General features: G+C 52.0%; 1 protein-coding gene across 4 annotated transcripts in view; it reads right to left on the reverse strand.

The window, feature by feature from the left end:
* The window catches only part of LOC135920000 (cell adhesion molecule DSCAML1-like), a 148,543-nt gene that overhangs the window by 15,709 nt on the left and 106,473 nt on the right, over positions 1-26,361 (reverse strand). For 3 of the 4 annotated variants that reach the window (XM_065454057.1, XM_065454058.1, XM_065454055.1), the window contains 5 exons: positions 3,847-4,506; positions 2,965-3,219; positions 1,978-2,259; positions 1,130-1,396; positions 392-715 (listed from right to left, as the gene is read on the reverse strand). In XM_065454057.1, coding sequence (XP_065310129.1) covers positions 392-715; positions 1,130-1,396; positions 1,978-2,259; positions 2,965-3,219; positions 3,847-4,506 — 1,788 coding nt within the window. Of the gene's footprint in view, positions 1-391; positions 716-1,129; positions 1,397-1,977; positions 2,260-2,964; positions 3,220-3,846; positions 4,507-4,604; positions 4,624-26,361 lie in introns of those variants that run through there. The other variant, XM_065454056.1, reaches the window with a different exon arrangement.

Genomic DNA, 26,361 nt, shown 5'->3' on the forward strand with positions numbered 1-26,361 from the left:
CACAGAACAAAGCTCACATTTGTCAACTATGCAGAACTGCGAAGCATTCATGCAACTGCTGTTTTATCTCTCAGACACCACCCACACGTAACACACAGTTTTATGAAACCTTGTACGAGTACAAATGCATGCATATTCTATCAAGCTCAATGGCATAAAAACGGCTATCACCTTGATATAGAAAACACAGGGTGCACATTCCGAAGACTGATTAAATATGTTGCACACAGATATTTTGAGTGCCCAGCATATGTACGTAGCATGAGAGTTAATCATGTTATAAGCGAGACCAACAGGAACTGCGTTATCGCACTGATCAAGTGGGCTGGCCGTTGATACTAATTACACATGACCACTAACTAGAACACTACAAGTCGAGAGAAAAACTCACGTTCAATCCTAAGCATCATCTCTGATTTTGCAGCGCCACCAAAGCCATTGTCGAATAGGCAGGCATATCTTCCTCTATCTTCAGGGGTGAGAGGCCGCTGAAATGTCAGCGTGCTTTGAACTGAGAAGACCTCGTTGTCCTCAATGTTCTCAATAGTCTTGATTTCAAAGCCAGACTCGGGATTCATATGTAGTTCCTTGTCTCGGTGAGTCCAGTGAACTTGTGGCTTGGGCTTTCCACGGGCACGACAAGTGACTGACTGGCTCTGGTCGCCCGCTTTGCGGATGATTTGAGGCCTCAGAGGCACCACGACAGTAGCCGCTTCTGCAAATTTTCAAAAGAAGGGAAAAAGTCAGTCCGCATACTGTCTGGTTCACCAAAGCCAAATGAAATTTAAAGATGCCTCTAATCAGTGATGCCAATTTAGCACTTCAATGACAGCCATCATAGCAACCAGAATTTCGAGACAATATGAAACAATGAACAATCTTCAAACTGTTGCTGTTACGCACTTCCACAATAATGTGCTACCTTGAAACTTGACAGTAATGAGGTTAATAGAAAGACACCTTACATATATAAAATGCACTAAATCTAGAAGCCTGTATATCTTCTGATATTGAAAAGGCTGGCCAGTCTGGGGGGGGAAAAGCAGCCCACATCCATGCCTACCCAGCTAGCTAGAAGAGCTGAAATACAGCCAGAAGAAAGAAGAAAGACCTAAAAAGTAGTTCTCACCATTGACTGCCAGGTAGACTGATGCAATGGATCCCTTTCCCAGTCCATTGTGTGGCTGGCAGAAATACCGTCCCTCATGGCTGCTGTGCACCGAGAGGAAGCTGTGGTTGGACCGGTGGCCAAGGTCAATGTGCTCCTGACCCTCACGCCACCAGCGGTACTCGGGACGTGGCCAGCCAGGAGGACGGGCACCACACGTCAGCACAAAAGGGCGGCCGGCCACAGCCGTGGGGCCTTGAGGAGTGATCTCTGCCTCTCCAGGTTTGTCTGATAGGGTAAACAATACAGTGCATTTGAGTGATTCGTTTTTGCCTTTGACTTGAACAGACAAAAAGCGGAGTGATCTGAAAATGATGCAGCTTGTTAAAACTTTGTAGGCTAGTCTCAAATTGTTGCCACATGGAGATTGGGATGTTAAAGTTACCTAAAAGGGGGATAAAATTGCAACACTTCTGAACATTAGTGCACTTTATCAATTGTGCTGACAACTGCATTCTACTGTCCAGTAGCAATGTAGTGTATTTGTGAGATGCAAATTAAGCTTGCCCCCAATGTGTGCCTGAAAAAAACTGCTTTCTAGAAAGCAACGCATATAGCATATTAATATCGGACATCAGTGCTAATCTTGCAAATGTTCTGCAATTTAATTGTGTTTTTATTTATTTACGGCTTAAATATAAAATGTCAACCAGACAATTTGAGAAATAAAAGCAGAGTGATTTAAAATATTTTCTCTTCATAATATTATGTGTCAGAACGAGAACTGTATTCCCGATTTCAATATAATCAAAGTGAGAACTGCATTCCTGATTTCAAAATTTACGAATCTGTTGTTAGCTTCCACTTACGTCGCACATGCAACACAACCGAGTCGTTGCCGACCACCTCCGTATGGATGGCAGTTGCGGAGGGTCGCATGATGACTGTGGCCTGGCATATGTAGGTGCCGGCATCCTCAGCAGTGACACGGTCCAAACGTAGTGTGTCCCCCTGGAGGGTGAACTGTCCATCTCCTTGCTTGGTCCACAAGATGGAGTGCGGCTCGGGGTTAGAGGCAACATTACACTTGATGGCCACATTTTCTCCTTGTGCAGCTTCCTGCTCCGGTAGCACATTCACACGGGGTCCATCTGCGGCAATAAAAGAAAAGAAGCAGTGTATCAGAGGCATGTCATACAACAAGATAATGGAATGCAGAAGTGCATAAAGTATGACAAATTCCAGTAAAAAAAAGAATTGTACACTCCTATTCGGTTGAACAACTGACTGTAATGAACTTTAGCACTACTAGGTCTGACTAAATCAAAGAAGTCAAATACAAGCGACAGTCCCAATAGTCACACTTCTTCTCATTGTATACAAAGGCTCCACACTTTTGCTGAAGTTTGACACTTTCATGAATAATGTATCAACTCCTACATTAACATCTGTAAATACTGGACGAAAATGATACAAAGTCTATGCAATAAATAGATATTACTCGAAGGTCACAAGGACATATCCAAACAACCCACATAAGAAAATAGACTAAAATGTTACAAAGAGGAATCAGGTGTACTTAAAGTGCATTTATGGTGCCAGATGCAGCAGACAAGGTGAGAGATAGCTAGCAGATGAATCAGCAGAAAAATTTTCAATTATGATTATCTTGCTCCTGTCGTTTATTTCTTCATCACAACAAATGTCCGAAACTGACTATACAGAAGTAACCGCAGTGGTACACAGTGCAGCATCTTTATTCACAACCTAGTGCAAGTAGTTATCCATCTATAAGAAATTTCACCTGTGCCCATGTTAATATATAAACATGCTGAAAAAGCTGCACAAATACTCACACAGCACACTAAGATGCAGCTCTGCTTGTGAAGGTTGCAGGATTCCATTGTCAGCAACACAGGCATAGTCACCACTGTCTTCAGGAGTCACAGATGGAATTGTATGGTTGTATGTATTTGACAGCAGCTGGCCTCGCTTCATCCACCGCACAGACCGCACTGGAGGATTGGCCAGCACAGAGCAGGTCAACATGGCATCAGAGCCCACCATGACATTCAGCGGGTTGTAGGGGCCGACCGTGATCTTGGGTGCATCTGTGCAAAAGAATTTTCATTATAGTAACAGGCAAATGCGTAAAGGCACCTAACAAGTACAACAGATTCAAGTGAACATGCATGAACTAAATAAAATCTGACCTGCTAATTAGTTCCTGCGTTGCAGTGTCATTTGATTTACTAGGGGTAATCATTGCAACTGTCTGTTAAATCATTGTTCCAAACATCATACATAAGAATTTCCTGTGCTTGGTGATCTGCATGTAGCACATGGTTCAGTCATGCAAGTGTGCGCACACAGTTAACAGAATGAATGGCTCAAAAACAAACTCGATTAAGGTAACAACGCACACTGTTTTCATTAAAACGGAACAGCCCGACTTGTAAACCACGTTTTTGAGTGTTCGTGGACTCAATACAGTATGCCCGCTCTGCTTGTGCCCAAGTACAGTGAGCCGACCCACTCCGTGAGTATGCAAAATGGACTCAAAAAGTAGTCGACTAATGGACGAGCACTTTACTCCCACAAAGGGGAGCTTCCAGGATGCTCTCAGAGTTAGCGCCTCAACTGGTGGGGCATTTCTTGTATGCATGCAGTCCCCCCTTCCACCAAACAAGAGAGAGAGAGAGACTTTCATGCAGAGTAGCCAGCGCCCAGCGACTCACAGTGGACGCGGATGGCGGTGCGCGCCTCGTACGCGCTTCCCTGCGGCATGGCGCGGTTGGTGACGCGGCAGCGGAACTCGGCGCCGTCGTCCTCGCGTCCGGGCGTCAGCGTCAGCACCGCGGCCGTCGGCCGGTCCCGGGCGCCGCCCCGGGTCAGCGCCGACTGCAGCCGCTCGTCGCCGCGGAACCACTCGACGTCGGGGTCCGGGCTGCCGCCTTCGCTGGCGCACGTCAGCGCCAGGGGCTCGGCCTCGCGCGCCGTCGGGCTCGACGGCGTGATGCGCGGCTCGCCCGGCGCGATGAGCACGGTCACCTCGTACGCGGCGTTGTGCACGTCGGCGCCGCTGCCGCCTTCCTTGAGCTTGCACTCGAAGTGGCCGTTGTCCTTGTCGTACTGGGCGCGCGAGATGAGCAGGTCGTAGCGTCCCTCGGCCGGGTAGTACTCGACGCTGTAATGCGAGTCCAGCGCGCTACCGCTGATGGCCGCGTTGTCCTTGCCGTGCCGGTTGGTGCGGAACCAATAGTAGAGCAGGTTGCGGCTCGCCAGCGCCGGGTTGAAGTGGCACGAGAGCCTCAGGCTCTCGCCCTCGACGACGTCCCGCCCTTCGGGCTCCAGGGGCGTGCTCCTGCTCGACCGCGCCGCCAGCAGCACGGCCAGGACTGCGAAAGAGACAGAACATACGAGCGGTGAGGCTAGAGGCAAACGTGATGTACTACATCATGTGGCACACACACTTCGCTCGCAACAGCGGAGTTACCCATATTTCCCACATTTTCCCAGCCGAGCTTAAGAAAGGTATTGTGAGAAAATGATGCACGGAACGTCAATGCATTTCGCCTCAAGCACATGTGCAGCTTGAGCTCTCCCTGTTCCTCGATGCATTGGTAAGAACGTTGGACAGCCACAGCGTGAAATCGAAGGCTTGTCCGTGGTTCAAATTACAAAATAGTGCCAGACTAGTTGCTTATCACAAGAGAAGCTTGTTGACGGTATGGCACGCCCTCCTGGCATTTGCATATTCAAACTCGCCCCAGGAAACAGATTAGTAGAAAATGAAGGCACAAGGGACAGCATAATGGCGCACTTAAGTATGGCGTCACCTTGATTGCCAGCTTGGCTGTAATAACAGAAACGCTCTCCTGTACAAACACTTGTGCACTCGGCAGGCCCGGTGGGTGGTCCTGCTTTCGCGGGTCACTGACGCCGCGAACTGAACAAGGCACCAGCCTGAGACGACAAGGGGACCTGCTTCGCAAGACACCTCGACGAGTTCATGCCGTACCGACACCAATCCCGGCGTACGCCTTTTCAATCAGAAGACGTGTCAGAACTCAATTCCCGGTCGCTACTCGGGCGCGCACAGAGACGGAGAAGACAAAAGCGGCGCGCTTCGCATTAAATGGCGGGAACGGCAGAAACAAGCGAAAATACGACAAAAAAAAACGCGCCTGCGCGCGATGAGGGATGCACCTGCCAGCGACGCCGATCAACACCCTCGAGCCGAGCATTTAATTTCGCCCCAAGGGCAGGAGAGGAGGGAGGATTCGCAGCCAAGCCGGTAGGCATTGTTTTAGGCAACGGCTGTGCCCCTCGGAGGTGGGGAGGAGGCGAGTGAAGCCCCTTCACTACCTCTGAGACCACAGCAGCCAAGATTAAAGGGGGGGGGGGGGGGGCAACGCGCTTCATCAAGGTCGCTCCTGGAAGCCCGAAGCACTCCGAGGGCGGGGGTCCGAGAAAGCCCGCGCTCGTGAGGTGGGGGAAAAGTAATCACGGTGGAACACGGCGGGATCCGCCCGTTCCACCACCACCACCGGGGGAGCGCGCGCATCAGGGGAGCGACGACGTCTCTTCGACTAGTCTAGAGCGCGCCCGCAGCCAGCTGCTGCCGCCTCAAGATCGGTGGTGCCTGTCTGTCCCCTCTCCCCTCAACTTCAGCGGCGGGGTAGATCGCGGGGCATGTGCGCGGGGGGTAGGCCGGGGCAGGGTAGGCCGAGGCCTCCTCCCGACGCTGACTACCCCCACCACCACCACTAAATTCTGCCAGCTTTCTTGCGCGCAGGTCGCCCTCTAATGACACACGCTCCGGGAAAGAAGCACGAGATTGAAGCCCGTGCATGCGAGGTACGGTGATGTCGGGGGGGGGAGGGGTGGCGGCGCAATCCATTTGGATGAGAGGGGGCAATGCAAGGGCAAGGCCGGACGGCCGTCGTTAGAGGAGAAGGAGCGCTGCTGCCATCGTCTCGAATGAGACGTCTCTATCAGCGAGGTCCTCCAACATCTGCCCCAGAGAAGGACGCCCCCTCCTGAACGCACCTCCACCACGGAGTGCCAATTTCGGGGGCACGCAGCGGCGCTTCTGCTTGTTCCCCTGCTTCTCTTTCCTTGCCCTGAGTTGCCCTCCTTTTGCTATCATTATTGTTTCTTGCCATATTTCTGATATTTATGCCATCAATGTTGAGGGCACAAGCGTCGCAGCCACAGGCGACGTTCCAGAGGGGAACATCACAACATGCTCTTTGCCATTTATTTAGTTCATTCTTATACCTCAACTCTTATACAGGATAACAAATTAGGAGCCAGTGCAGGGAGCCAGGTATGTACGGACAATTATATGTTGCGCATAAGAACTAATTGATTATTTGAGTACCAACAAGACCAATCCTCTGGTCTTTGCGCCCGTGGTGTCCGGCCTACAGCTGCACTCTCTTATCTACACACCGTAGCTATAGCAAACGTTCGGAAAACAGGCTAATTGGTTTTTCTCTAAAATTGGTTACAAGACGTCTTGAAGCTGGAGCTCCGGTTAACTGCTGGCGGTAACGAGCACTGGTATTTCGAAAGGCGAAAATATTTCCGCTCTAAATTGTTCAGGAAGGACAAGTGCATGGCCACTCTGTACGTTGCCAATCACTGCGTTTACGCGCTGAATGCGGCTTCTAGCGAAGCACAGTGGCGGACAGGCTTACTCTGCAGAACGTATAAACAGCTGTGCTCTAACATATGATATAAGCCTATTATTCTTGCTATATCGTCGCGTGTTGTCGTGTCGTGTTGCGAAGTCGCACAACGTTATAATGCAAAAACTTTGCTGTGCCACACATTATACACAAGCCCTTGTTGAGTCATGTTTCCGCCATGACCCCAGCTACATTGTAAACACCTTTAAAAGATAAACTGACGAATTTACTCATTTACATTAGGCTTCGAAATGCCCTACAGGAGGATTGTCGAAATTAAGTCAGACAGAGCATCACGTAGGCGCGAACCAGTCATGGATGAATTTCTTTGAGCAGGACCCCTGCAAGGCAATCGCACCTCACGCCTTCTGTAGGCATCGAAAATGAATCGGTACGAGATGCCTAGCGTTTAATAAAAAGGTGCGCGCAGCGGCAACTTCTCTCGACAGACTGGCGATTTTACTCTTTTACGGCTCCTGAAGCTCACGCCCAACGCCGTGTCCATATGTCCGCTATATTAAATGTTATCTTTGTACACCCTTGACAGATATACATCAAATCATGCACAGGTACCGGTCGAACAAGCCAGGAACAGAGGTATTCACCGTTTCCGAAAACGCCGCCCTGTTTATTTCTTTCAGCTCTAGTTGACGGGGAAATTCATGAAAGGAAAGGACGTCGTTGCAGAGGGATTACTCGCTCTCCTATAAACACTGGCCTCTTCACCTACCCGGGATCGGAGCGGGCCATTATGCATTTCGAAATTAGGAATATGTATTCTGCAGTCATTCGAACGCCGTTGCATTCCAGCCGATTCCAGGACAGTGTTCTGCTCCTTCCGCAAGTATAGACGTTATTCAACGTGGGCTAAGAGAAAAACTTAAAAGCTCCGCTTATGAGTGTTGCGCTTTCGTTGCCACGAACTTCCTAACTACACACACAGACAATGGTTACGCGCACCCCATGCAAAGCGTACATTATGTACACAGTGGTGCGGTCTTAAAGGCTTTAATAAACCAGCGCAGGAGGCGACTAGACACAAGAAGCAGACAAGTGTCCATTACATGGTAAATCAGTCGGTACAGCGAACGCCCCGGAAAGTACTATAGATCCACGGTTCGAGCCCCGGACAGGAAGCAACTTTTCGTCAACTGCGAAGCTTTCTTTCTGAGGAAGCTCCATGGCTTGCTTCCCTTTGAGGATTCGGGCCACTCTCGTGGTGATAATTTTTCGTAAAGTGTTCACCGCGTTCGTCCATGTATCGCACCGCCTTTATTTATTTATTTATTTATTTATTTATTTATTTATTTATTTATTTATTTATTTATTTATTTCGTCGTCGTATTTTGCCGTACCGTATGTTTACACTACGGAAGCACCGTTGAACCAGCACTGGTATCGGCGTCAGTACCGGAAACACTGCTGGCGTACGAGTGCAGGCTACGGCCAGCAGACGGCATTGCCTTCCCGAACGTTCAGGAGCCCCCTCGCGGTCGCCACCTCGCGCAATCGCAGCCCTCCCTGTCGCGCTGCATCGGCGTCGGCTTCTCCTTCCTCTATCGGCCTGTGCAGCAGCCAGCCAGCAAGCCAGTCAGCCTCCCTCCCGTGTCCCCATTGCGCATGCAGAGCACGGCGGCGTCCCTCGTTCGCCTGCTCGCGCGCGCGCACTGCTGCTGCAGTGACGCGCTACGCCGCCCGCGGAAAGGAGAAGAGAACCGGAAAATGGAACCCGTCGGACAGGTGCCCCGGCGAGGTCGACCGCGCGCCTCGGGGCTGACGGCGCCCCCTTCGGCTTGCTCCAAGCGCGAGGCACACCTACCTACCTGCCGGGGCTGCTGCTCAGCACGTGCTGCTGCTGATGCTACTTCACCGACACAAACTGCGTCATGTTTCTTCATCTTCTTGCTCTCTCCCTCTTTCATCTCTACCCGGCAGCGATACGTTCTACTGCTTAACTGGAGCTGCACTGACTGCCTCCTCTTCTTGATCTTTTGCATAGCGCCCTCACACTGTTGCAGTGCAGACGCATTATGCAGGCTTCGCCTTCTTGATAAGTTCCTGCAGCTACGTGTCCGGCGCTCCGTTCACTTCAGTCGCTCCTTCTTTCGCCTCCTTCGGCATGGCGCGCTTCAGACAGTTTCACTGTACAGGCGCACGCCTTCTACCTTTATTTTTCTTCCGTCTCACTCGACGAGTGCAGAAGCAGTCGGGTTCATCCACGGCCAATTACGGCGCGTGCGCCCGTCTGGTTAAGCATGCAGTTACGTTAACGCGGATACCTTTTCAGTATGCAAGTGCTAACCATTACTGGGTTCTTGCAAAGTACGCCGGCTCGACGCGCAGAGAAGCCGCCACGTTCTTGGTATTCCTTCAACTCCTCGGAAACTACCGCGGTTCGTGCCCGCCGGTTTCGTAACCGATGCTAATTCGGTAAAAACGCGCAGATCGTTTCGGAATGAGAGTACGTGTTTTGATATTTCTCATCTACGCGGCAGTGCTGCGCGCGACAACGGAAGGCTTCTGCTTGATAATGACCACAATTCTTTCTTTCTTTCTTTCTTTCTTTCTTTCTTTCTTTCTTTCTTTCTTTCTTTCTTTCTTTCTATCTATCTATCTATCTATCTATCTATCTATCTATCTATCTATCTATCTATCTATCTATCTATCTATCTATCTATCTATCTATCTATCTTTCTTTCTTTCTTTCTTTCTTTCTTTATTTATTTATTTCTTTCTTCACCACCGAGGTCCGCAGCTGAAACCCGACCAAGAAACCCATGAAAACTTGCATCGCAACCGCTTTGAACCTGGTACAGTATGATGCATTTTGTTATGCTTATATTTTAGATGCAAAACAAACAAGTTTAACCAATGCAAGAGCGAATATTGTCTGCCTAAAATCACAGTATGGTACTGAGGCCAATTGCAGCTTCACGGAAATACGTTTCCTTCGACCAGAAATACTTCTCCGTGTGCTGAAACTAAAACGCAGCACGTTTACTAATGAGACTCCGCCTTCAGCGAAGAAATCGGATGAGAAGTGACGTAATGATGATCAGCGTAATAATGCGTGGAGTAATAATGCGATCAGAGTAATAATACTCGTTTTTGCCAGCTTGCGAAAGCTCAAGAAGCCTCATGTCATCTTCTGGCACGAAAATCATTCGACCAGCTCTTCCCTGAACACTATCAGCAGTCCACTAATATCAAGATTTCGCACACGAAGCTAGAGATGTGGACAAGTGATTATCACACTGTCCCGTTGTGTACAAAAAATGCACCGTGCTTTTTTTTTTTTCAAAGCACTTTCCGCATTCTCCTGCAGCAGTTAGGTGCCAGTTTTCGCGTATTTACGGCGTCGGTCCGTGAATCGTAACCCAGGTGCGGGCTTTCGAGGCTGACGTCACGTGTAGGCGACGCGTCAGAAAGGACGGTCAGGTCAGAAATTCCGGGTTGGAGGACACCACTCGTTTAAAGCGAAGACTGGTTTTGTGTCGTCGCGACTGCGTCAACAACGGAGTCTATACGCGTGCACCAATGGACCCCCCGGACACGGACAAAGAGAGATAGAATGAGGAGGTAGGAGCAGGAGGAAAAGAAGGGTACGCGAGCTTATACCACAGGGACAATCAAACTACGAATTTCGATACAAAACTCCAGTGTCGCATCGCTCGTGCATGATGCAAGCAAGTGCGTGAATTAAGCTAAAGCGACGCCACGTCGCTTATTTGTACAGCCGTGACATCACCGAAAGAAGGTGACTTCAGCGCTGACGACTGCGTGGCCTGTATACCATTACAATCAGCAACGTTTACACTGAGTCACGTTTGGAGTCGCTCGCGGACAGCTTCCAGACGATTGGTCTCCCGTTTCAGCGGCGTAATCGCCAGTTGCACAACTCGGAGGCAAGCGAACGCCTGACTATGCGCAGTCATCTGAGACCGTAACAGAAGACGCTATACGTTACGCTAACTCGATTTAAAAAAGAAAACAAATCAAAACTCACGACGACGCCACGCACTCCGCCTCGGAGGAGGAGAGCCAGAATGCAAATCGGAGCGAGCGAGCGAGCTCGGAGAAAGAAGGAAGGAAGTCGGGTAAAAGAAATATATAAGCGATAAAAAGAACGATGAGTTGTGAAAAAAAAAAAATACAGCCACGCGTTGTCGCCGTCCTTGAAGCGCCGGAAGCGCACACAGAAACTCGTGGGCGCTCATGGTATTTCTCGGCGACTTCAGCAACGTGCGGAGTGGCGGACCGGCGCGAGCCAAAAAATGCAGACGCGCGAGCCAAGACCAACGCCACATGGCGAAGAAGGCACACAGAGGAATGTCATGTCCTGTACATTTATGCCCGAGCCAAGCAGCGTTGAATCAAACGAACGTTCGCTGCGCGACGAGGCTCGCTTGTCCGTTGTACGTGCCGCGTTTGCCGAAGCGATAAGCGCCTACGCGTCCATTCGCTTTAATTACACTCCCGTACACGTTGCCAGAGGCACGTCTCCTGCCAGTCATCTCTCGTAGTTCGGGGTTTCGGAAAAAAGATATCTCTACTATTATTATTTTTATCTTTTCTTGTCTACGAGCATAATGACAGCAACTTGGCAGCAGTAACACCGCAGCTCCTCTAACACTCTATACCTAAACGCCCCTCCTATCATGCATGCAGCGTAGGATAAACGCGAGCGCTGCGGCAATGAAAAACGTCGTTTGAGCTAACGCAACCATGAACACTAAGACAACTATAGTTCGTAATAGTAAGACGGACTCAAGGCGAAGACTACACATTCAGCGCCGGGCTGTGGGACTTCGGCAAGCGAGGCTTTGATAGTGCGACATCACTGTGCCCTATACCTGCTCCTCATCACGCAGACGAAGTTTATATATATATATATATATATATATATATATATATATATATATATATATATATATATATATATATATATATATATATATATATGCTCCCTCATCTCCCAATATGATCCCAATAAGGCATAAAGATTGCACCGACCATAACAGAAACTAATCCCCATTTCCAATTCTATGTCTCCGTTTTATAAGCTCAAGCTATGCTTTTTAAATGAGCTTTGCCACAAGATTTGTTGGTATGCGGCGAAGCATCTTACGTATCCTCAGTTGCCCGCAATAACGGTAAATATCGCCAGGTGCTCGACGTTCACCGATCAAAATCTCGTTTTCGTAGGGCTGAGCGAAAATTTCCCACAACGTCGGTGATCCGCCTACGCGTCTGTTAAACCAGAAGAACAGCAATTAGTTCGAAGCTCAACAAAGCGTACTGGTGGGGCTAGGCGGCGCACGACGATTTTGGTAACATGTAATAGAGTACTTTTTTTGCCAGTGTCCATCCGTGTTGGAGTTACAGGTTTCGAAAAGCATCTCGGACAGTGCATTCCTATCAAGCGCGCCTCCGAGATCGGGGGGTGCGCCCAAGCCCGTGAGCGCTGCCCGACCTGGGGATGACCATGCTTCTACACAAATGCGGGAAAGAGGACGGAGAGAAATAAACCGAAGTACAACTCGACTAAGACGGGATAAACGACATGACAAGGCAGTGGGACCGCTTGTCCGAGTTCTTTTGCCAACAATTTAGTATTTATGTTACTTAGCTTGGCGAACTAACAGAACCAGCAAAGCGCGTTACCACTGAAAGAACGCGAAGATTGGAACTAGCTAGTCCATGGAGCTCTGCATTTACCACGAAAAACAGTCAGTTACCTACACAACGAAAAAGAAAAGAAAAACAGAAAACGCGCTACATGTCACACAACGCGTTTCACCGCAGCTTTCGCCGACGAAGCAAAGGCTGAAAAGCGGGGACAAATCTCGCAGGTCGGACAGACGGACGACCGGAAGGCAGTGAGCCAAACTGAACGCCTCTTCATTCCGCGAGACAGCTCGTATGGGCCAGGGTCGAGCTCACCCAGCATTTCGCCCGCTCTTTGCAGCCGCTCTTTCATGGCAGCGAGAATCCGAAACGCGTGGGCGACCATCAGGTGCGTCGCGTGCAGTCCGATCGAGAGAGAGAGAGAGAGAAAGAGAGAGGGGGGGCAACGCCTGTGTCCGATCGGCGCTGCGCCCTTCTCGCTCGCTGGCCTCCTTCGGCCACACCGAAAGACGGACGGGCGCCGATTCGCGCACGGCCCCCCCATCGTCCTTGGCTCGGCTATGCACTACACAGCGTCGGCCAAGCCAGAACGCGCGCAGCTCGCAATAGCAGTTCTGACCGCTTCGAGGAGGCCGGGCAGTGGGGAAAGGAATAAATATACCGCTGACACCAACGGGCCGACGCGCGACTGCATACATAACCGGAGAAGCCGGGGTATACGGGACAGACGCACGCGCCGTACATATCGAGGGCAGCAGCTCGCATCCTTATGCAGCTGTGGCCGCCGCGCTAACGTCGATCTACACTTCGGGTGCCCGAGGCGGCAGCGGCGTACCATGCCGGCGCGTATATATAGGCGTTGCGCGAGTATACACGGGCAAGCGCCTTGAGGGAACGAGGTTTCGAAGCCGCAAATGGGGTCGGGGAGAGCCGCGGTGTATACAGGCGGCGTGTTCGTCGGCGATAAAGACACAGTCCCGTGCCTTATGGTGGTCCGCTCGCGGAGGACGACGGTCGCGGAGAAAGGTGCACAAGGGTGGGCTGCGCCGATGAAAAGTAAGAGCGCCAGCGTCCTTTCGTCTGATCACAATCGCCGCTCTGGATTCGAAGACGAGGCTGCTTCACTCGCGGTATAACACGACGACCCAGAAGTAGAGAACGATAAAGGCCACGCGCACGATTTTGTTCGAATCCACGGTTTTAAATAGTCGGAGCCAAGTTAAGAACGCGAACGTTCTTTTCCGTACACCCGCTGCTGTGGTTCACTGGCGGCAGCCAAGCACAAAGTTTCGGTTTCCATTTCCGGCCGCGGTGGCCGCATTCCGGCGGCAGTAAATTGCAAAAACGTTCGTGTGCTGGGAACTTATTTCGGTACGCTTCAAAGAACTGGAGGTGGCCAGCACATGGCCGATCTGAAGCGCATGTCTGGTGACGGTAGACGGGCGCCCTAGACCGGCCGTGGTCATGAATAATCCTCGAAGCCCTCCAGTAAAACCTGCGGCTTTAGCCTTCTTTATTAACCCACAAATTATTTCATATATAGTTGATTGATTGATTGATTGATTGATTGATTGATTGATTGATTGATTGATTGATTGATTGATTGATTGATTGATTGATTGATTGATTTGCAACAAAAATTTGACGTGTGGCTATACGAAACCTGAACCTATACCTGAAAGCTCGCCGCGAGGAAGTACTCTGTTTCACGAACGCCGGCCGATGGAGACGGAGGTCAGTTTGCGACACAACGCTTGCCTTCAAACCCTATTCCCCTATTCACTGAAAGGAGCGTCACGGGCGGACTTTGAAGCATGCGTAATGCGGCCTTGGCCGATGTCCCAAGCCATCATCAATAAACAGTGGACCGTGAAAGACGAAACGCTTTGTAGTGCTCGCGCCAGACGCACGGACCGGCAACCACACATCGGTGCCGGCCCAACGCCGTCGAAACAAGCGAGCGAAGAACGAGGCCCGAGGAAACATCAAGGCACGTACGACACTCGCGGCGAACCGCAGGCCTTTACGCACACAAGTGGCCGACAATGGAGCACCGCCCATCCCAAGCCGAGAGACGACGGGTCCATGGGAAGAGAACAGAGCGCGTCCCCAATTGACGGCTCGCGCCCGCCTTGCGGTCCGTGTTAACTTATCTCCTTCACGCCCCGTTGCCGCGGCAAAAGGAGGCGGCGGGCTCACACAACAAGCCGTGCGCGTGTATAATAGCGCACTTATTGAGGCCGGCCCGTGTTAACCGCCGTTTCTCTCGACGATTTCCGCAGTTTTTGTTCGCCGCGTCGAACACGTACTCCCGCGGAGTTGTCTGCCAGACCGCTCGGACTAACACTGCGTGCTTATATATACGGTGCCTTATTATGAGAACCAATGCGATTTGCGCATTTGCCGCAGGGGCAATCGCCTAATGGCATTAGAGCTGTTTACAAAGTTCCGAAAATTGTGGTGTCGAACCGACTTTCGTTGCATACGTCCTAATATCGCGCGTAATGATACAATAAAACATTCCCTGACAATGACACCGAAGGTAATCGGGACATAAGGAACACAAGGTCCCGTGCACTGGGGTTTGCCGGAATAATGCAACGATTCTATCCCCATCCTCTTCCTTTGCTCCCTTCGTCTGTTGACCTATAGCGGCGCTTCCTTATCGCGACGATTGGCCAGTCGCGAGGAAGAGAATCAAACGAAAGGAATCCCTATAGTGATTCCTGTGTCTCACTGATCAGTGAAACACAAGACGGCATCGGCATGAGGAAGAACTGAGAGAACGAAGAATGCGCGCTTATCTACCAACGTCACGATAAACCGCGGCGATGTAAGCTATAGCAGTACCACTACATACGCCAACTAATCGCGAACGCTCGATATATAGTTGCTGTTATTGATGCTCCGCGCGGAAGAGGTCACGCGTCCAATTTTGAGGAGGAAACACGTCTCGCTCCCGGTGTTTCTCTGATATTCTAGAGGATGGAAAGAGGTGCACGCGGCATTAGCGAGGATGCCGTGATGTAAAGGTTTTCAAGGGGACGCAAGCATTATGTAATGCAAAGGGAACTAAAGTGAGAGAAAGAGAGAACACAAGCAAAGGGAAAAGAGCGTGGCGCTTCAATTAAACACCGGGTTAGGGGAAAGGAGGGTGAATGCGATCGTTAAGAGGACGCGATGTAGTCACAGGAGCCATAAAAAGAAAGAGAGAGAGAGAGAGACGGGGGAGAGGGTGTGGTAGTTTAGGCTTAGAGGCCCCCGGGGGGGTTGGCGGTCCACGCCCCGCGAAACTGCTCCCGGGCGATCCGCGGCCGGAGTGGCACGGCGACCTCGCCGCTGCTGCAGTCGACCGCACAGGGCGGCCGGACGAATCAGGGTCTCTGGTCCTACCAGCCGCCCCCCCCCCCCCCCCCACTCCGCCCATCAGGCCCACCCGTCCGCTGCCGCGTTAATGTTCTTGCCTCCTTCGTCAACCCACGTGCACAGAGAAGAGGCTGCGTTTTTTTTTTTTTGCATTCAGCTGTGACCCTTATCAAGATTACCACACGAGATGCGCGCCGTCACGTGTGTTCCGCCCTGGTCCGTCCGCGGCCAACTCGCACCAACCACCTTTTATACGATAACCAAACACTGCAAAAAAAAAAGAAGAAGAAGAAGCACGTTTTGATGGGCAACGAAACGAGATTCTCGTTTCTCCTTGCCAGCTGTCGTTACACCTATCGCCTCGATTAAGCCGAATTTCGAGCAAATTCTTGCTGAAACAAGATAGATGTGCGTCGGTGGTGCATACTGATACTTACGCGTGTACACTACACGCCTACTTTTTATGCAACCTCCTACCACGCCCCCCTCTCATCCCGCTTTTTCCCGTTTTCTTCTTTACAACCGAAGTGTGATGATGACGAACACCAAAATCCGCAAAACGAATGCTACCTTGTGCCCACTTGTAAAACGTTACTGTAATTAAGAAAAAAAAATAGACTAATTTTCTTAAACGTTCAATGATTGTCACGTGTTTGCTTTTCGTAGCGACACATCTGCATTGTCTCAGCAATCAAGCACCTTGCTACAGATCAAAGAGCGCCGCCTCCGTATTCCAATAGTGTGTGTGTCGCTTGCCCTAATTTCAAGCAAAATAATATTCCGCTACAATACCCCGATTCCTTCGCGCTACCCTTGCAGCACCCACGGCGCATACGCATATGCGTCATTCGGACCCATGCACAGTGCGACCTCCGTTATGCCCTACAAATGCACACAAAAAAACGCCAGCTCGGAAGAGAGAGGTCACGGGGGCGAACGGCGCAGGCGTGCTAAGACCGGGTAACAGGACGGCGCACGCGGGGGCCACATCTTCGACGACCGCCAAAAATGACGCTCGCGCCCGAAATGACGGCCAAGAAATGTTCGCGCATAGCACAAAGCCACAGTGACACACCGCCACGTCCGCGTGGCGCCTACAGGGGTCTCCGGGTGCTCTGCCCCGCACGACGACCACATCGTTGCGAACCCCCCCTCCCCCCTCCCCCCCATCCCACCCCGGAATGGCTTCTTCGTCTCTCGTAACACTATAGGATGTGCAGGGAGGGGGGCGTGTGAGGTCAACGCGTATGTATATGTGTGTGTGCAAGGATTATGAAGGCTGCATGTAAGGCCAGCAGTGTGCGTCCGTTAAGGGCCCCCAGCGATGACGAGCGGTCTCTGTGCTCTCGAAACCAGCTGGCGCGTTTTGCTGTGCTCGGCGAACGATGTTGACGGAACACAGGCGCGCAGGGTCAGTTCCAGATGAATGGCGAGCGGAAGACGAAGATGACGGCTCTTTTCCACCACCGTCTGGTATATGGGAAGCGAAGTGTGGAGTAAGGGCCAGACGTGTCGCGTCTGCTCGCAGGGAAGGACACTGACGCTGTGAACTCGGCCGGCACTGTGTTCAGCGATAAGGTTACACATATGTGAGAGGAGTGGTAAAGACTTCGCGGAAAAAAACTTTAACCGGAAAGTTGCCCTGTCGGAATTTTCCCTCCCTGCCCCTTCCGCCTAAGAGGAATCGAAGACTGTCTAGCTCGCGAGAGGCTGCGAGGGTAAACGAAAGGCGAGTGTCTGTTCGGCGGTTCTTAAAGTAGCTGCAACGGAATATATGAGCAAGCAAAATGTTGGGATATCTTCCTGCCTAATATATCTTCAGCTTAACCAATGGTACTCGATTGCAGTCGACAGTGCGTATCAAAACGCAGTGACTTGACCTTGTGACCTTTTATTGGTTCCCCGAAGTTGTCAAATACATAATAAAAAATAAAGTAAGGATCGCCGTGATCAGCAATTTCTAGTAAATAAGGAAGTTGATGCGCTGCAGATTCAAATTTATGCGGGAAGCCAACAGTCAGCGAATGACGATACGCGACACACAGTGTCACAATGTGAGCGCTCAGACTACTGTCGGAGCATGGACTGGGCGCCCCAGAGAAGCCTTCGGAGACGGTCTCCACCAAGAAGGGAATAATGCGATCCGACTGTTCCTGCCAGATACCCATGGAGCAGCTATCGGTAACTGAGAAGGCCGGCAATGGGCTTTCCGTAGTGTGCGGACGCCTCTGTTTCCAACATCTACGACCAGCGCTTCCGGCACCGAGTCGGTTACAAAACAAGACGCTTCTTGTACACCTCCCCCCCTCCCGCCGCCCTCTCCTTCCGAACCGATCTCGGCATGAGCTGGTGGTCTGGTGGCGTTCGCGGGATCTGCGTTCCGTCCTCGCACGATTACGCGCCGTAGAGAGCCATGGTGGATGAGAGAGAGAGAGAGAGAGAGAGAGAGAGAGAGAGAGAGAGAGAGACTCGCCGCCGCACTGCGGCGACCCGGTGGCCCCGAGCGAGCCATTCGGTCAGCAGCCTCCTCCTCGCAATGGCAGGAATATTACAAGACTGAAGCACGCATCAGAGTGCGTTGACGAGGCGCTCGGAAAAGAGCAAAGCCCGCTGGCCGCCCACAGACCTGCCGATTTTGACAGCTGCTCTCCCGCGCCGGAAGGAGCGGGCGCCGCCCACTTAAAACTCGCGCGCCGGTGCTCTTTGTTTCGCGTCGCTCCAATCGACACGAAAAGCCTCGACGCTGAGGCGCGCCGCGTCGTCGCCTGTAGCGAACAATCGTAACCTGCAAGGCCGTTCTGCTAAGGCGCTCTCGCTGGACTGAGCGAATTTTCTTTTTTTTTTTCCCAATAGCATCTTGCGTCGTCGTATGCCGTCCATATCACCGTCACCACCACGATTCCCTGGCAGAAGTTTTAATCGACGAAAATGTGTTACTCACGCCAATCAGGGTGGTTCAATTTCATGGACGCGTAACTAATGAGCTCTCTTGCCAACGTCGTCGTCTATTTATACGGCCCCCTATAATGCTGTCTTAAGTGGCACGTGAGGGCTTCCTTTGAATAATTCTTTATTATCTATTGGTAATACTTCTTTGCGCAACACGCATTCGTCAACTGCGCATTGCACGGATCCGCGTGCACTGCGCACGAGGCATCGTTTTTGTTATATGGCCGCCATCTGCAAGTAAGAAGGGACGCGGTGAAAGTGAGCGCACCATAAGGAGGACGGGGCGGGTCCGTGGGTGGATGAAGCGGCGGCAGGTACGCTGCTATTGTCATCTTTGTCGAGCTCACTTTCGTAACAAAACACACCATCACTTTCTCTTTTTCTCCCCCATAACCCTTCGCCCCGTGCAGCGTAGCCAACCGGAACTACCTCTGGTTAACCTCCCTGCCTTTCTACGCATCCTTTCTTTTTCTAGGAGCAATTCTGCGAAAACATCGACTTTGTGAGGATAAAGAAACATAGCAAAAAAATATTTTGGAAGAGTAGAAGAAGAAATGCTGTGCCGAGGGGGAGACTTGAAGAATACCGGCTGCAAGGTTCACAGGCGGGGAAGCATGTCTGCGTACGGGGCACGAAACAAAAGACGCGTATACAAGTCGTTTAGTACGCCGCGCAAGTCGTTTAGTACGTCACACAAAACGATTCCTAACGTCTCTGAAAGGATGGCCCCCGCCCCCTTCCCGGGACGAAAACGAAAGCAAGCCCTGGACGAGCGACTCAGAAATCGACGGCAGCGCAGCGCGGTTCGCACACTAGTACCACGCAGAGCGCTTCTTCTCGCGTCAACCCAACCGCACACTCGCACATGCGCAGACGTAGTACGTCTAGGAGAGAGACGTCCCGCGACGAGCGGGAGAAAGATGAACCGAACAGAACGCGGGCAGGCTTGGAAGTCAGTCTTTTTTTTCTTTTTTGAGAGACAATAGGTCGCCAAAGGAGGAGGGGGGTCGACGCGGCGGTAATGGCCCTCGAGACCAACGGGGACGAGCCGCTTCTACTATACTACTACTATAATGGCGCCCCCGACGACAAAAGAGCGTCCAGCGGTCGAGCTTATAATTGCGCCGTCATTCGCCACGCTTGGCTGACCGACGGACCTCAGCGGAGAGTGGGCAGGTGGCTGCGACGCTCAGGAGGACCTAGCTCTCTGTCTCGCTCTCTCCTATACGCGGAGATCATATATAGGCACACGAAAAGCGCCGGACAAGTGCACGACGAGGCGTTTTGGCTCTTCGTGTTCGTACTTATAACGACCGTGGGAAACAAAGGAACTGAGGCTGGCTTCAAGCACTCGCCGGGTGTGCACGAAGAAGACCGCGATTCGCCGGGCCGCCCTTGCAGAAATTTTGAATCTACGCTAAACGGCCGTTAAGAAGCACCGATGAAATATAAGAGGCGTCGCGAGCGGCGTGAACGTCCTTGTAACCTTCGGTGTCAGTGGCACTGTCAGGCATTTAGATGCCACACGCACGCACCGCCGTTTTATACCTAGGCGCGCTTCGCGAGTCTCGGCGTGTGGGCTGAGACGTTGTGCTTTTAAGAGAAGCGTGCACAGTCCCAGGCTGTGACCCTTCTTCAACGTGCGCACATATTCACGATGAAAGAATGGGCCCGATGAAAGGCTTGTTCGGAAACCGCATCGCAATTTATGGTTTCGAGCTCGCTAAGGCACCGCTAGCGATCAGAATTGTGATTCTGCCCACGATGACCACGGGTATATTACTTGAAAATAAGTCTCAGGTATAGCCACTCACGCAGGCTTCCGAAACACAGGAAACAGAAGAAAACCGAAAAAGAACAGGTCATTTGAAGGCAAAGATTCACGAGAATTTTTTCGCTCACCTAGATGGCGTCATAGATTTCGCATCAGTACAAATATGTGCACTGACCCGATATCTGACGTGGTCACAACAGTGCTGTGCTGCATAACATTGGCGTCAAATATCTGCCATTAACCCGGATTCGAATATGCGTCAATGGAGCGTTGATCGGACCAGCCCTATAGACGAAACAGAAAATAAAGGTCGGAGAGGGACTGAAAATACAAAAAAAAAGACTTTCGCCGGGTGGCCACCCGTAACAAGCGGAATTTGCTCCAACCAACGACGGCGGTGACGACAGCGACAGCTCACACGAAACGGGCCCCAAAGTACGACGGGCGACGGCAACACAACGGTCCACGTGCCACAAGCGCACATGATTGAATCCCGGACCGGAACAAAATATTTATTTCTGGTCACATTTATTGCTGCATCTTGACATGATGACCATAGTTTTTCGACACGTCATGAACGAACCCATCCGACAGCCAAAAGAATCCCTAAACAGATAGCCATATATACCGCGGTCAAACGGCTAAATAGGCCCTTAGTTGCCGCTTGTTACTTACGATTCCTTGGAAACCGCCTAAGTGGCGCGTTCTCGACCGTTCCGGGACGTCCGGTGGGCGTTCGCCGCCCAATCGTCATCCAGGGCACGGACACAAACGCCGGGGCGCGATATCGACGCCCGCGAGCTACAACGGCGGCAGCGCCTTTCTTCGCCGCCGTCAAAAGCGAGAGCGACCCAGCGACGCGACTCATTGTCAAAAAGCTCGGGGCTGCTTTTCAACAAAGCGACGTCGCGACGGGCGGAATAAAGAAGCCAAACGTCGGCGTTAAAAGGGAAGTCGTCCCGATCCACCCATTCTGCTGGCACCCGAGCCTATCGCCCACTTCCTATTTCTTCCGACTGTTTTCCTTTTCTTTCTTCCGTCTTTCGTTGTCTTTCTGTGCGTCCGTTCTCCGCTTTCCTCCGCGGGACCTCTTTTAAACTTTCTCGCCCCCGACTTTCATCGCCACAATAGGGCACGAATGGCGACAGATTCGGGCCACCCAAATGGCGAGCTCGCGCGGAGATAAAGCGAATTTCTTAAGAGAGCGAAAGAAACAAACACATGGCGACGTTCCGCCACCGAAGCTCACTTTTCGAAGAAGACAGAAGCGCAAAAGGCCGTTTAGACACAGCCGGCGCGGGCGGGTCATGCCCGCCGGGAGTGCGCGGCATTTAAGCTCGCGATACGTCGTTGTTTCGTCCCCTCAACGGTGAAATGCGAAGCGTATGAGGAAACGGTGAAAAGGAACGATCTCGAAGAGAAAAAAAAAAAGAAAAAGCCACACGAACGTAGGTACTGGCCAGAAAGCATCTATAGCGTTGCATACAGTAAATAAAACTTTACGTAAACTCGCCGCCCCTTTAACGCTTCATTTCCGGCGTCGCACTGCGTATATGGTATATACAATAGCCTGACCCCCCCCCCCCCCTCTACCCCGGCTTTCGGACCACGACGCCTGTTGGGTGCGCGGGGGGAGGGGGGGGGGGGCGTGAGAAATGTAGAAAACGTGCGCAAACATAAGAGCAGCGTAGTCGTCACGGGTCTCGCCGCCACCTACACCCTCGCATGCCGGCGAGTGCTCGTGTGTACGTCTGTTTCACGTCTGCGTGTACCGGGCCAGGAAGGCACCGCGCGAGTCAAAAGCCAACGGAAGCGGCGTCAAACGCGCACCGACGTAACGGGCGCTACAACGCACTCGCGGCCGCTCGGGGAAGAGAGATCACGGCTGCATTCTACGGGGCCGCCCCACGCCGCGGTAGGAAGGAAAGTGTGCGTGCCTTCTCAGAGCGAGTGCTTATGGCGCTCTCACATTTTGCGTAATCGCTCTCCGAGTAAATAAGAGTGGGAAAAAGACGCGGACTGAAAGAAAAATGCCGAGGAGCGTCGTGGGAGCACGCTGAAATTCCTCCGCCTCTTTCGGCGGCGTGCCTATAGTTCACGCTCTCTCTCTCTCTCTTGATTGCCAAGTTCCCTTGTTTTCACCCTTGTTTCACGCGCTTCGACGGTGGAGAGGGCAAAGGTACTGCATCAGAACGGGGCAATCCAAGCACGGCCAAATCACGAAGAAATTCCGGAACTACATTGTTTGACGAGGCGAACTTTCACCTTGGCTTAAACGTAGACGCGCCGAGAGAGAAAGCAAACGCTGGCGCCCTTACTTAGCGCGAAGTTATTCGTGGGCTTATTAAAGCCGCGAGAGCATTTTGAGCTGAAGATGAATTAGTGGGCGGGGAGTGGCGAGGTGACGTAAGCTCGAGGCAAGCCTGACCATCGCATCGCAGTGTGGCTCGCTTCTCGGAACGGATCCAGGGGTACGCCATCATCCCTGCCGGGCGCACGAAACCATCCCCATCCCCTCCACTCCCCCCCCCCACCCCCCCGCCCCTCCCATAGCTCTAGCAGCGCACCTTGTTCATCGAGGAATGCCGATTCTCGGTCGCACGACCGACAATCTAGGCTAATCCACGACGGTCCTTTGCCTCCTCCACTGTTGCAGGCCCGTGAGAGACGCGCTGGGACCGGACCAGACATATGTATAGACAGGAAGCGACTCTGCCCTTCTTTCGTTTTTTTTCTCTTTGCTATTCCTTTCTCTCCATTTTTTTTTCTTCGTTCGCCGCACCGTTAGGAAGTCTCCACCGATGGCACGATCCGGGTCCTTCGGCCAACGCTTTTACGCAACGGCGTCCAGCCCGCTTCCGCTTCGCGTCTTGCATCCTGTTGCATACACGCACGGCGCCTACCGTATGAGGGCCGCAGCTCTAGTTTACGGAACTTCGGCCTCGCACGCGAACGGGCACTTTGACCATTCGACATTGCCTTCGGGAACACGTACGCAGCTGCGCTCTCTCTGTTTTCTATAACCAGTATACCGCACAATATATAACCTATACTTAACGTCCCCGAACGCAACGCGTTATACTAATATAGTTCCTGTAACAAATGATTTCTGCACGCTACAAAGTGTCAATTGCTTCTCGACTCTGTTCCTGGCACACAGAGCTGGAAAGCACACGACTGAAAGAGCGCCATGCACGCGAATTAAGGTACCGAACTTGCGACAGATACCACCACATCCTGCGACTCGTCGTTCATTTCAGTATTCATACACAATTTGCGAAAAAAAAATTGACTAAAGCGCGCACGCAAAAGCGCGCTTTAGAGCGGAGCGGCAACAGAGACACTGATAAGCTAGAGAAGTAAGGAATCGTGAGTCCCGAGACAAAAGCAGACACGCACACCCGGTGACAGAGATGAAGCTATACACTGCATAGCCCGCGGCCGGCACGGCGATTCGACACGCAGGCACGAAACGCCCTTTCTGCTCGACTGCCCGCGCTAACTCTCGGCCTCCCGGGTTTAGAGACAACCCTCGTTTCGGACACTGGACGAGCTGAGCCAACGCCTGCGGTGGACAACGCGATACCGTCGTGGACGCCGCCCGCCCACAACAGCCGGCCAACGGCCGGCATCGCTTCCGCCGGAGACCCGCCATTTTCGGCGTCACGGTCACGCCATATAGCTTCGACGGCGCAACCAAATCATACGAGCCCCCCCCCCCCCCCCCCTTCTTTTCGTCCGAGCTTCGTTCTGCCTCTTTCTGCGTACAGTGCACGGGACAGTCAGTCCATAGCAGTCACCGGCAGCGCAAGACTCCAGGCCTGACAGTCCGCCTCGAATCGTGCACGGCACGCACTCGGTCACGGTTCTCTGTCTCTTAACTCCCTCCGAGCTGGATACGCGGACCGCTGACAAGATAACCATGGGGCAACGCTCCAATTTGTCACCGAAAGACGCGTAATACGCTCGCGGGACGCCATATATATATGTATGCGACATAAGGTATACCTAGAGCCCGGGCGTGATATATCGGACCCCGGAGAACACCACGTGCATCAAGTGCGAGTTTCAGGTTCGAGACAGAATGAGCGCGTGGCCTCGCGAAAGGGAAGGACATCACAATGGAACAGAAAAGAAACGAAACAAAAACAAAATAAAGAAGGAACAACCTTATCGGCGTCTGCAGTGCCATTCAAGAGGACGAGGTGCGCGGGAAGGTTAGTGGGTCGCACGGGGCTTCCGTGTTTGCGATCGAGCTGCGCTACACGGACTGTAATTGCACCCGACCGGGGAGGCTCTTCAATCTTCTTCGATGACGCTAGACCGCGTAATGAGGGAAAGAGAAGATTTCATTAACGGGTATCCCCACGTGGAAATGCAGAACCGGCTAGCAGCTGATGGAAGACAGACGGATCGAGAGGTCGAAGCCGCGACGTTTGGGACAAACAAGGAAGCAAGCCTCGTGCGCTAGACGGGCACTGATTTTGAAAAAAAAAAAAAGAGCGTCTGTCCTAAGCTTAAGAGAATCACACAACGTGAACTTGGTGAGACAATTGGTGAGGCAAGTATACAATTCCGCAGGTTAGCCAATATTCCCAACCGAGTTCAGCGGTCACTTGCATGCAGTAGATACGAGGGAGAGCCACTAATTCAGCAGACTGGTGCAAAGCAGTGTAATTAGTGACGGTATGCACTACACGGCTTTCCATACAAAGAACACTGAGACGGTCAAAGTTCATGCCGAGTTGCTCGAGTGTCAGTGATAGGCTGCACTTAAACTACATTTACTATTATGAATGGACAGGCTGTGCTGCAACTGGACAAAATATTCTGGTCTTCCTTCAGACTGGCCACAATTTCCCTTCGTAAGGACATCATCCTTCTCGCCTCTATGGGTTACGAGCGCTGAATCATGGGCGCCCGTAGGCCATGATCCATTGCTCTCATGCCCACTGTAAGTTATAACACATCGAGGCAGCCAGGAACGAGAACCAGTGGAAATTCTAAACAAGCACACGAACATACAAATGCGCCACCTCTTCACTTCACCAAGCGCAGATCTAACGTATCATCGCAGATAGCGAGTAACCATTACCGCATGCAGCCATGTAATTACACTTGGTGATAACCTGAGAATCAAGCAATAACTCCGTCCACAAAACCGCACTACACCAGTCTAGTGCGCCTCCACGCTCGAAGAAATAGCTCCCCAGGGAAGCCGATATTGAATGGCGCTCGGCTGATCCGCGAAGCCACAGAAATGAGCGAAGGTAATTGCCCTGGCGCTTCTATACAAATTCTCTCTTTAGTTGCACCGCGGTGTGCTTGCCACTGTACTCTTTAGTTGTTATTGTCAGTGCGATCCAGTTAGGACGTACCACCTTAAGCTGCACCGGGGCATTGTACACATATCCTGAGAACGTACCCATGTGAACACCAACGCGAACTGACACTGTTCGTCTGCTTCGAGTGCACGCACGACAGAAGGCGCTCCAACCGTGAGCGCAGAGTCCTCGCACCTGCCTGGGTGGCGCACCCCTTCCCGGGGCGACCAAGCGTGTGCGGCATCCGATAAGGTGCACGGTTCAGCCGGAGTCGACGACCAATCGTGAGAAAGGGTGCACAGATGGCGAGCCCACGGCAAGCGATCGAAGCCCAGAAATGGTAGACACACACTTTGCTCTCTTTGGTACCATCGCTGGGCACCTGTAAGGTCGGTCTCCCCTCTCTATTAGGTCCGCGCTCCGCCCCTTTCGCCGCGATGCAGGTTACTCTGCACCGCTTCGTACTCACAAAGGGGTCCCGTAACGCACCCCTCGTTCCCCCCCCCCCCGCCCCGC

The sequence above is a fragment of the Dermacentor albipictus genome, chromosome 4 (assembly GCF_038994185.2).
Source record: "Dermacentor albipictus isolate Rhodes 1998 colony chromosome 4, USDA_Dalb.pri_finalv2, whole genome shotgun sequence".
Taxonomy (NCBI): Eukaryota; Metazoa; Arthropoda; class Arachnida; order Ixodida; family Ixodidae; genus Dermacentor; species Dermacentor albipictus.